The 12,058-nt window shown below is 47.5% G+C and overlaps 1 protein-coding gene across 2 annotated transcripts in view; it reads left to right on the forward strand.

Annotated features, from left to right (window-relative positions):
- RAB3D (RAB3D, member RAS oncogene family) overlaps positions 1 to 12,058 on the forward strand; it is a 37,819-nt gene that overhangs the window by 23,466 nt on the left and 2,295 nt on the right. The window contains exons 1-3 of one of the 2 annotated variants that reach the window (XM_081845632.1): positions 69 to 189; positions 3,975 to 4,202; positions 10,494 to 10,612. In XM_081845632.1, coding sequence (XP_081701758.1) covers positions 3,975 to 4,202; positions 10,494 to 10,612 — 347 coding nt within the window. In that variant the 5' untranslated portion in view covers positions 69 to 189. Of the gene's footprint in view, positions 1 to 68; positions 190 to 3,974; positions 4,203 to 10,493; positions 10,613 to 12,058 lie in introns of those variants that run through there. The other variant, XM_081845631.1, reaches the window with a different exon arrangement.

Below are 12,058 nucleotides of genomic sequence, written 5' to 3' on the forward strand. Positions count from 1 at the left end.
CCTCCTGGATTTCTGCACTGTTTGGTCTTCAAAGAGAAGAGGAAGAGAGGCTGTTTCTTGCACCAGCAGCTGTTGAAATGGGTCTGTTTCTCTGTGTGTGAATATGTGTGCGTCAGGGGAAGTAGACTCTGCTTTGGATTTGACAATCTACGTAACTTAAACGGGAAGTCCAAAGGCTGACAAACCAGCGTAAGTAAAGTAATGTATTTGCTAGGGGCAACCCAAGGGCACAATGCAGTGTGCAAGCTTTAGATTTGCACAGTATGCTTCTTGAGCATAAAGTTGTTGGGTTTTTTAAATAGCTTTTCTTAAGGCTTAGCATTGGGGGGGGGGACCCAAAGCACATGTTTCTAAATGAGGATAAGGTTTTAAAAGTTCTTGTTGGATTCAGTGGGGCTTAAAGGTAAAGGTAAAGGGACCCCTGACCATTAGGTCCAGTCGTGACCGACTCTGGGGTTGCGGCGCTCATCTCGCTTTATTGGCCGAGGGAGCTTCTGGATCATGTGGCCAGCATGACTAAGCCACTTCTGGCGAACCAGAGCAGCACATGGAAACGCCGTTTACCTTCCTGCCGGAGCGGTACCTATTTATCTACTTGCACTGTGACGTGCTTTTGAACTGCTAGGTTGGCAGGAGCAGGGACCGAGTAACGGGAGTTCACCCCATCACGGGGATTCGAACCGCCGTCCTAGGCTCTGTGGTTTAACCCACAGCGCCACCCGCATCCCTCAGTGGGGCTTACTCCCAGGTAAATGGGGTTAGGTTTGGAGCCGTCTTTGCAGGTGTGAACAGAATTGCAGCCATCAATAGGTTGGATGTGGGTTTTTTGTGCTAAGGTGGGGTGTGGAATGTCAGCCCCCCCCCCCAGGGACTCCCTCAGCACCCTTCCCAGGCCACAACCCTCACGGCTCCTCCTTGAGTGTTTCTGCCTGTTGGGAATATGCCCTTGAACTTGGATATTGGCTCTTGATTGCCCGGATGAAGGATGGAGGCTGGTGTCTGTAGAAACGAGGCCAGGCCACCGTGCAAATGTCAAATTTGCACGCATTGTTCTGCCCACTTTCAAATCTGACCCTGCAGAGAGAGCTTATATTAGAAAAGGTGGAGATCAGTGCTTTTTTCTGGGGGTTCTCAAGCATACGCAGTACTGGCACTTTCTCCCCCCCCCAAAAAAAAAATATGTTAAAAGTGTGTCACTTATTGTAAAAACTTCATGTTAAATACCGGCACCTGTTTCCCTAAAATAACAGATAGCACTGGTGGAGATCAATTCTAGAGAGCATGCTAGGCACAAAACTGTAGAAACCAAATAGGGTGGCACTATTTAGTGCTTTGGTAGGGACGCGGGTGGCGCTGTGGTCTAAACCACTGAGTCTAGGGCTTGCTGATCAGAAGGCTGGGGGTTCGAATCCCCGCGACGGGGTGAGCTCCTGTTGCTCAGTCCCTGCACCTGCCAACCTAGCAGTTCAAAAACATGTCAAAGTGCAAGTAGATAAATAAGTACCGCTCTGGTGGGAAGGTAAACGGCATTTCCGTGCACTGTTCTGGTTCGCCAGAAGCAGCTTAGTCATGCTGGCCACTTGAGCCGGAAGCTGTCTGTGGACAAACGCCAGCTCCCTCGGTCCGTACAGTGAGATGAGCACCGCAACCCCAGAGTCGTCCACGACTGGACCTAACAGTTAGGGGTCCCTTTACCTGTTTAGTGCTTTGAGGCAGAGGTGATGCCTCGGGCCCAACGTTTTGGGGGCTCAGCGCCGTGCCACATCTTTGACCTTGCACACCTGTGATGTCGTATATTTTGGTTCTCCTGTCATTTTGGAAGGTATGGGTAGGTTCCATTTTAAATGTGAACCGAACTGAATTTGTCCCCGTTCCCGGTAGAACACCTGCCTTGACATGTAAGTAAGCCTGCAGATATCGGAGCCAGCCACAGGATGTGATCTAAAGAGTCACACAGATTGCCCCCAGCACTTTTCTCTGACTGATGGCCCTGGTTTTTGTCCCTGGTTGCCTATGATCTTCCAGAGCAGGGATCAGCAAACTTTTTCAGCAGGGGGCCGGTTCACTGTCCCTCAGACCTTGTGGGAGGTCGGACTATATTTTGAAAAAAAATAATGAACGAATTCCTATGCATACTGCACATATTTTATTTGTAGTGCACAAAAAACAAGAAAAACAATACAATATATGGGGAGAGAAAGCAAATGTGAGAGCGCGGCGGGATATACGCAGCCAAGATGGCGGCTGCTCCCAGAGGGATTGACCAAGCAGGCGGCAGGGTCCATGGGCCATATTTACGAGCCTGGTGGCCCGCATCTGGCCCCTGGGCCTTAGTTTGCTGACCCATGTTCCAGAGCGTTCAGTCTTCGGGGTTATAACGCAACCTGACACATTGCTCTAATATTATAGCCGCAGGGACAATGGGAGTCACTAGGTGTGGGCATGTTCCTTTGCAAGAATCGATGGCAGATTGCCCAGAGCTAGTTATGCAGGTATTGCTCTTTTATTGTCACCAATGGCATGATGCGCTCTCTATCTCCTACCACAATCCCTATGTCTACTGCCAACAACTATGGATTGAACCATGTGAAGGGCAGGGAGGCAAGTGATGCTGTTTTGGGACACTTCCTTTTAATCAAAGCTTCAGAACAGAGTCTGTGAGTTCTGCCGTCTTTAAGATTTGAGAGGAGGGGGGTCACGCAAGGCCCCCTCGGTGGGCCCCCTCCTACAAGAGGCATGCATAGCCAGGATTTATGTTGAGGGGGGCAGGACACCCACCTGCTGTCATCCTCTGCCTGGCTCTGTCTAGCAGATTCAGAATGAAATGTCTCAACAACAGTTGTTTTAAATGGGTGGGGTATAAATACATTTGTACCTCGGAAGTCGAACGGAATCCGTTCCGGAAGTCCGTTCGACTTCCAAAACGTTCAGAAACCAAGGTGCGGCTTCCAATTGGCTGCAGGAAGCTCCTGCAGCCAATCGGAAGCTGCGGAAGCCACATCAGACGTTCGGGTTCCAAAGAACATTCCCAAACCGGAACACTCACTTTTGGGTTTGCAGCCAAAATGTTCAAGTCGCAAGGCATTTGTCAACCAAGGTACAACTGAATAATAATAATAATAATAATTAATAAGTTGTTAACTTTCTTTTGACCCCAAGTGCTCAGGAAAAAAATCTGTCAGACACTTCAGTCAATTGAAAACTAGTAAGTTTTTTTTAAAAAAAAATAATATCAGGGAGTAACTTTTATGCGGTTAATGAGTATATTTTGCAAAATTACAAAGAACATGTACCTTTTTAAATCCTACTTTTTAAAAAATCTAAACTAAAACAAGATTTATTGGATTGGCTGAAAACCTTTCACAACATTATCCAAGTGACCTCAGCAAGCATTTCAATTTCAGATATTCTGATTATTTATACTTTGAGTTAAGTATTTATTATTATTATTTACTTGATGGGGTGGGCAGCTACCCCCTGCACACACAGCCTCCCTTCTATGCCCATGATCCATACTGTAGGGTTGCCATATTTCAGAAAGTGAAATTCCGGACACATAAGTTGAGTTGAGTTTTTTTGGCAAAATCGGGGTTTGAGCTGTTTTTTAAGAAAACCAGCAAAAAAACCCCCCACTTCTGGCATGGGTTGCCACACGCCTGGGTTTTCCTGGACATTTAAAGCAGTTCCCCAAAATTCTGCCCGGACACAATTTTTGATGGCTAAATACCAGTGATTTCCAGAAAATTCTGGACGTATGGCAGCCCTAGAATACTGAGGCTTCCCTCTCTGCATTAATCCTGATCTTCTTGGGTACCTCATGTAAAGTGCCACTCCTGGAGCAGTGAGCAGTTTGGTTAAACTCAAGGGCCAAACAGAAGCCTTGACTCTCTGGTGCTGGTTTTCTCTGTGAGCTCTGGAAAGAGCAGTGGGATTTTGACCCTTGGAGTTTGAACTGCCTTCCTCTCATCTCACAGATGGCCTCTGCAAATGACACCCGGCAGGCGCCCAAAGATGCCGCCGACCAGAATTTTGACTACATGTTCAAGCTGCTGATCATCGGCAACAGCAGTGTAGGAAAGACATCGTTCCTCTTCCGATACGCTGACGACTCCTTCACTTCGGCCTTCGTCAGTACTGTGGGCATCGACTTCAAGGTCAAGACTGTCTACAGGAATGAAAAGAGAGTCAAGCTGCAGATTTGGGTAAGAAACCGTTCTTGGCGAGGTGTGCACAGAAACTTGGCCAGTTGTATGTATCCTATGCAGTTAATGGGACCCGGGTGGTGCTGTGGGTTAAACCACAGAGCCTAGGACTTGCCGATCAGAAGGTCGGCGGTTCAAATCCCCGCAACGGGGGTGAGCTCCCATTGCTCGGTCCCTGTTCCTGCCCACCTAGCAGTTTGAAAGCACGTCAAAGTGCAAGTAGATAAATAGGCACCGCTCCGGCGGGAAGGTAAACGGCGTTTCTTTGCACTGCTCTGGTTCGCCAGAAGCAGCTTAGTCATGCTGGCTACATGACCCGGAAGCTGTATGCCGGCTCCCTCGGCCAATAAAGCGAGATGAGTGCCGTAACCCCAGAGTCGGTCACGACTGGACCTAATGGTCAGGGGTCCCTTTACCTTTTTTATGCAGTAAATATGTCAAATTAAATTTCTATTCTAATCCCAGGCAATCCAAGCCCTGCAGGTGTCCCTTCTTTTGCTAGGCTGGAGGAGGGAGAAGGAACAAAGTGGGGAGCAACCAATGGAACTATAGTTCAGCCACACTTCTGCCTTCAGAGATCTCTGGAGGCATTGCCACCCCCTTCCACTCGGGTATATTTTGGCAGTCATAAGAACTAGAAACTTGCACTTACAAAAATGAAAAGGGAGGTTCTCATCTGAATTCTGTGCTCCAGCAGAATCTTGGCATCTCTCTCCACTTGGAAACAGACCATGGTGTGTATTACATGGCATGGGTGTCCTGAATAGGGTGCGAGCAGATATTATGGAAGCCCAAACTGTACCTTCTTCTGTTTTTGATTTTTAGTGTCTTGATTCAGCCAGGTGTGTAGCCCTCTGCTTTCTTTGAATCCTTGAATCCAAGCACTGAGGTGGCTAGCTTTTTGGTCCATTCCTCTGGAGATGTTTTTGCTTCGCTATGCCAGCAGCTCTGGCTTTGACTATTCCTGGGCTCAGAGTGCAGCTTGTCAGCTCCATGTTTCCTTGCTTCATCCTCAAGTTTCTCTCCAGCCAGAGTGCTGGAAGCAAGTGCACATGGGGAAAGGCACTGGCTTGTGTGCCAGCACTGCTGCTTCACTCATCTGGGTGTGTCACTGAAAGGTGACACGTATGATGGGCTAACACAGTACAACTCTTGAAGGTGTCTGATGATGTAGGACTTTAGGCTCCATGGGCTCTCATGTGCCACTGAGCTATAGAGAAAAGCCAGAGTTCATCAACGTCCTAGGCCATATCAGCACTCTAGATTTAAACCTGGTCTCACAATAACAAAATAACAAAAATGGAAAGTTCAATTGGCCGCCATTCTCTACAGGCACAGTACGATTCCATTCGCCTCCCTGGCAACTATATAGTGAAACTATATAGACTCACACTGTGCTTGTAGAGAATGGCGGCCAATTGAACTTTCCGTTTTTACCCAAGGTTCAGGCTATGTGCTGCACTAGTTTTGTGTGCCTCCATTAAAAAGGTAAAAGGTAAAGGACCCCTGGACGGTGAAGTCCAGTCAAAGGCGACTATGGCATTGCGGCGCTCATCTCGCTTTCAGGCCGAGGGAGCCGGTGTTTGTCCATGGATAGCTTTCCGGGTCATGTGGCCAGCGCTTCTGGCGCAACAGAATACCGTGATGGAAGCCAGAGCTCTTGGAAACGCCGTTTATCTTCCCACTGCAATGGTACCTATTTATCTACTTGCACTGGTGTGCTTTCGAACTGCTAGGTTGGCAGGAGCTGGGACAGAGCAATGGGATCTCACTCCGTCGCAGGAATTTGAACCGCTGACCTTCTGATCAGCAAGCCCAAGAGGCTCAATGGTTTTGATCACAGCACCACCCACATCCAGCCAGGTGTCCCCAGTCCAGGTTTGGAGCAGAGTCCTAGCTAGTGCCACCTCTGGGAGAGAGAGAGATGACATAACAGGAAGACATAACCCTGCAATAAGTAAATAAAATAAATAAATGGAACATGTCTGTTTAGCTAGAAAGGTTGTGTGCTTGTGGAAGTCTCCAGTGACAACCATTGCCGGTACTGAATACAATGTCCTACCTTCTGGTGGAGCAGGAAATTGCTGGCAGCATCCAAAGGCATACAATGGCTTCCTCTTTATTTGGACTTTGAGCGTCCACCAACCCTGAAAAGTCAGAGTAGGTTACAGTATTTTTTGAAAGCAACTCATCAAAGTGCTCCCCTATTGATAAAACCAAATTCAGGAGAAGGAGTGTCTCAGACCTCAAAAAGCTGAACCACATATAAAACTGTGATATTTCTGTTGGAAGATGCTCAGACTTTCGGGTTTATGGGGGAAGAGAACTCCAGACCTGAGGAGGGTCTTTCAACATATCTTCTGCTTGTCTTGACATGGCACCATTCTCCATGGTCCATAGCAACTGCAGCATGTTCACAACTGAGCAAACCTTCTGGTCCAAGTGTCCTGGGCCCAGCTGAACCACCACCGACTCTCGACTCAAGTGACTTGGCCTGCACCTTGTCTTGTGTCTATTGTTTGTTGACATCCGTCTGCCTTCAGAGACAATGGAGTGCACCTCCGGGGGTGAAGTCAAACCGCTGCGTTAGGAGCACGGAGGTGACCTCTTCGGGGTGCAAGGCTGGGCAGTGTGTATGGAGGTCCTGGGCTGCCTGCTATCAGCCTCACTGATGTGGTCCAAATGAAAGCAGGGCAATAAGTTTGGCACCAGCTTGGCTGCAGGAGTTTCTGGAAGAAGGCGTACAAGGCGCCATCCCAACCATCTTAAGGACTCTGGATTCGTGTAGGGTTCGCTCCTTAGCCTTTTCTTCTCCTGAAGATGTCCCACAAGGCAGCAGATGTTTAAGATCAGAGTTTTTCTTCTCCTAGATGGGCTACCTTCCCAGGTTGATGGGCTCTATCTGCCCCTCACTTCCCTCTACAGCACATGCTGTACAGAGCCAGTGTGGTGTAGTGGTTAAGAGCGGTGGACTCATAATCTAGTGAACCGGGTTCGCGTCTCCGCTCCTCCACATGCAGCTGCTGGGTGCCTTTGCGCTAGTCACACTTCTCTGAAGTCTCTCAGCCTCACTCACCTCACAGAGAGTTTGTTGTGGGGGAGGAAGGGAAAGGAGAATGTTAGCCACTTTAAGATTCCTTAGGGTAGTGATAAAGCAGGATATCAAACCCAAACTCTTCTTCTTCTTCATGCAGAAACCGCTATTGGACTGCTATTGGTCTTGTCTCCTGAATTTGCCAGAGGCTGTCTTTGCAAGCAGGGGAAGTCCCTAATTCACAGAGGGTTTGACGGCCATTGGCTACCTTCACCTGCTTTAGCCAGCCAGTCAAAGCCATTCCAAGGTGTGGCCGCTGTCACATGCTGACAGTTTCTAGGAGCCACAGGTGAGAGCTGAGTGCAGGCTGGGAACCAAAGGTGGACAGACTACCCTAGAAGGAGCACGGTGTGTCCCCACCCCTCCCCTAACACACACCCTCACCCTTTGCCTGGGCCCACTGTAAAGTGGTGCCAGAAAACATACTGTTCTGGTGTGCTGTTTTTGGAGCTCAAGCTTTCTTGGAGCATTGTTCCAGAGTGTTGGCTGACATGGGAAAACAAGCCACTTGGCAGCTGTGCGATAATCCTGTGCAAATACTAGATACAATGGGTCTTTTGCAGGTGGCGGCAGCAGCTGACATTGGTCGCCAAACGGGTCAGGGCTTGGTGGAGGGGGCTGCGTGGAGAGTCTTCCTCCTTAATGGGCCTCTTATGGTCTCCAAGGTAGTGACATCCAGCTGTGTAGGGACCAGCCGTTCACACATGATTGACAAAGTAAGGAATCATATGAGGAAAGGAAAGCTCACTCAAGAAGCTGTCCTTCAGCTGGCACAGAATGACTAAGGCCAGATTTACTCCTGAAATACGGTGCAGACACTGACTCCAGAAAGGTGTTGTTGCTGACCTTTAAAGCCCTAAATGGCCTCAGCCCAGCATACCTGAAGAAGCGTCTCCACACCCATCGTCCAGCCCAGACACTGAGGTCCAGCTCCGAGGGCCTTCTGGCAGTTCCCTCACTGCAAGAAGTGAGGTTACAGGGAACCAGGCAGAGGGCCTTCTCAGTAATGCTGCCCACCCTGTGGAACACCCTCCCATCAGATGTCAAGGAAATAAACAACTGTCTGACTTTTAGAAGACATCTGAAGGCAGCCCTGTTTAAGGAAGTTTTTAATGTTTGATGTTTTAACATGTTTTTAATATTCTTTTGGGAGCTGCCCAGAAAACCCAGCCAGACAGGTGGGGAATAAATAATAAATAATAAATTATTATTATTATTATTATTATTATTATTATTATTATTATAAATTATTGCTAATAATGGCACCTGCCTGCTGTGTAGGTGGCCTTAGCATGTCATCTCTACCTTAGACCAGAAAAAGGAAGCCCACTTTAGAGAGGGACCTCAGGTGGTCCAGTTCATGGGATGTACAGTCACTGGTTGTTAGAAAACATTCTCCGCAATGTCTCTTCAAATGGGTGAAAGCATTCCTCTGTGGCAAAAGAGTGAGTCTTTGTGGATGAGCTTTCTCAGTCCTCCCTGCTTCTTTTGCCCCAGGAGGGTGGGCTTCACAGAGATCGTTCTGGGATTGGGGAGATGGCTGGTTGTTCGGTAGGATTACTCTTTCACCATCTACAAATATAAAGAAAAAAGAAAACATAGAACCACAAAAGGGCCCCAAAGGATTCCCCACAAAACCACAGGACAGAATGGCTTTTTAGAAGACTGTTTTGTGGACTGTGGCATGATAACTGGTCAGCAGTGGGGAGAAATCTCCAATCCTGAGAATCTCTTTGATCAAGACTTGGCTGTGTGGCGCCCAGTTGTCCTTCCAGCTAAGTCTGCTGCCCTCCCCAGAGCATCTCCCTGACCCTTGGTCCTTGGGTGATGCCTCGTAAGACCTCGCTTTCCTTTTAAATGCTCCATTAAGCTTTGCACCTCTTTAAATTTTAATAGCAGTCAAATGGCACTCCTTACGCACATCAGAGCCATCATGGAAACTCTCCTTTGAGCCTGCTGTCAGCATGAAAGGAAACCTATGTCATAGCCCTGAAAAGTAAGCTCTGGTTTCCACAGTAACGGCAAGTCTCCGGGCTGCAGGGGAGCAGGTGTCCAGGAAGAACCAGGGACGACTCTTGTCTCCAAGGCTAAGCAGCTGGGGATGAGCTATCATTCCACAGCCTTTCTGCATCTGTGCTTTATGTGTGACCTTAGCGCTTGCTCCATATCTCACTTGGTCATCATTGTGTATTCCTCTAGTGCTCTATTATATGTATTTATGAGTCATGTTTTCCACGCAAGAGAGGGCTCGCAGTGATGCACAAATAAACATGGTGGTCTTAAAATTAAAAATATAGATTCCCACCCCAAATGAGAAGCCTGACCTCTCGAGGAGTTACGAAAAGCCAAGTGTATAAAGCTGGGTGCATATGGCATCATCTTTCAGCCACAAACCAGTCTGGAAGGTGTATGGCTGGTCAGGCAATAACTGGTTCTGGGTGGGTAGGTGGAAGGGAAGGGTGTTGTGTTTGGGGAAAGCCTGAGAAATTTTTTTGCCACTTTGAGAAACAGGTTGCCAGACAAGATGGAAGCTGCCTAGAGTGGCTGGGAAAACCCAGGCAGATGGGCAGGGTACAAAATTATTATTATTATTATTATTATTATTATTATTATTATTATTATTAAGTTTGATCTGATTCAGTAGAGCTCTTAGGATTCCTTACAGTGGGTGAAGTGAGATGGATCCTTCCTGGGAATTTTGGCTGAAAGGACTGTATTCTTACTGGCTAACCACCTTCTCTTTCTCTTTTTTTAATATACTTTTTTTAATTTTTCTGTTTTACAATTTAGAATACTCATTTAAACATCCTTAAAATATCATTGACTTTCCTTCTTCTCTTTCCATGGTTCATTTTGCATATCATAAATCCCTGCGTATTTTACATAAACTAAACCATTCACTATTCCATTTTTACATCCATCAAAACTTATTTGCACTGTCAAATTTATCTTAATGCTGCCAGCGTTTTCAAGTGTACACAGTATTCCCCCATACATTCAATAGTTTCCCAATCTTCTCTAAACGTATGTTCTTCTTCTTCTCTTATTCTATTAAGTCTGCAAGCTGTACATATTCTGTCAACTTAAGTTGCCACTTTCCTTTGGTTGGGACCTCACTCGTTTTCCATTTTGGGGCTAACAAAACATGGGCCGCAGTAGTGGCATGTACATAAATAACCTTCTTCTCTTTCTCTAAGGACACAGCCGGCCAAGAGCGATATCGGACGATAACAACAGCCTATTACAGGGGAGCCATGGGCTTCTTACTCATGTATGATATTTCCAACCAGGAGTCTTTCAGTGCTGTACAAGACTGGTAAGGAACGCTGCACAGAATCCTAGGATGAGACTGGGATCCATGTATTCCTATTTCCCAGGATATGGATTTCCAACCTTACCTGTGTGCCTTTAAAGCAGAAAAGGGTGTGTGCTCAGGTAGAGGTGTAGCAGGGTGTGCCTGGGGTCCTTTCTCTCAGGACAGCCACTGGACTCTCTGCTTTGATATCGAGAGAACTTAATTTAAATGCTACGACGCAACTCGCTTAAGTCTTCCGCTTGCCTACACCCAGTATGGAACAGGCCTTTATGAAAGCGCTCAGTGCCAAAGTTCCTTCTCCAGTGGGCCAAAGGCACTATAGCTCAGTGGTGGGACACACGCTTTGCACCCAGAGGTCTCCAGTTCAGGATATTGGATTAGAGAGCTGGGGAAGACCTTTCCCTGTTTGAGGCTCCAAAGAGACACCGACCGCCTGAGTAGACACCACTGAACTAGGTGGGCCAATAGTGCAACTTGGTTATAAGGCAGCTTCTTATGTAGAATATATGTGCTATACAAATGTCCCCTTGCTGTCGGATAAGGTTATGGGATGTATGGCAAAGGCCTTGAAACCTGTAAAGATCTGTCATGCATGAAGAGCCAGTGTGGTATAGTGGTTCAGAGTGGTGGACTCGTAATCTGGTGAACTGGGTTCGATTCCCCGCTCCTCCACATGCAGCTACTGGGTGACCTTCTCTGAAGTCTCTCAGTCCCACTCACCTCACAGAGTGTTTGTTGTTGGGAAGGAAGGGAAAGGAGAATGTTAGCCGCTTTGAGACTCCTTCGGGTAGTGATAAAGCGGGATATCAAATCCAAACTTTCATTCTTTCGTTCTTTCTTTCCTGTGCCTATGGAGCAAAGCATTGGGTTACCCTGTTCCAGGGTTCCAACCCCCAGGTTCCTCAAACTTATTCCCTTTTTGCAGATGGCCTTTTAAGGGAAATGAATTGCAGGCAGCTCTTTTTAGAGCCTGCTGGGGCAGGTCTGCATGGGGATTTCTCCACGGCTCATACTGCATGAAATCCTCACGGCACCAGAGCCATCCCCTCTGCTGATCCCGGCTAGTCCTCCAAGCCGACAAAGAGACTTGTTGGGTTGGACTGCGGGTTAAAAGTTGCAGCATCCCGCAATCAGTCACTTCTGGCTTGATAACTAAAGCCCCAAAAGCTCCTGCACAGACACACCCAGGAGGAGTTGCAAGCCTGCTCAGGTTTTGTTGCGTTGACAGAGATCTTTCAGGCATCAGCTGCTTAGCTGCAAGCCCATCTCGGTTTCACGTCTGAGGTCTGCCTTGAGAAACATCTGGAGTTAATAATTATTGTATCCCTCAAAGCATTCAAGAGTGGTGTCTGTACATATGACGCCCAGCACCGATGAAGAGGACTCTAGTCCCTGAAAGCTCGAAACCACAATAAGCCTGTTAGCCCTTACGGTTGTGGTCTCTGC

The sequence above is a fragment of the Podarcis erhardii genome (genome assembly GCF_964252035.2).
Source record: "Podarcis erhardii genome assembly, chromosome: 17".
NCBI classification, from domain to species: domain Eukaryota; kingdom Metazoa; phylum Chordata; class Lepidosauria; order Squamata; family Lacertidae; genus Podarcis; species Podarcis erhardii.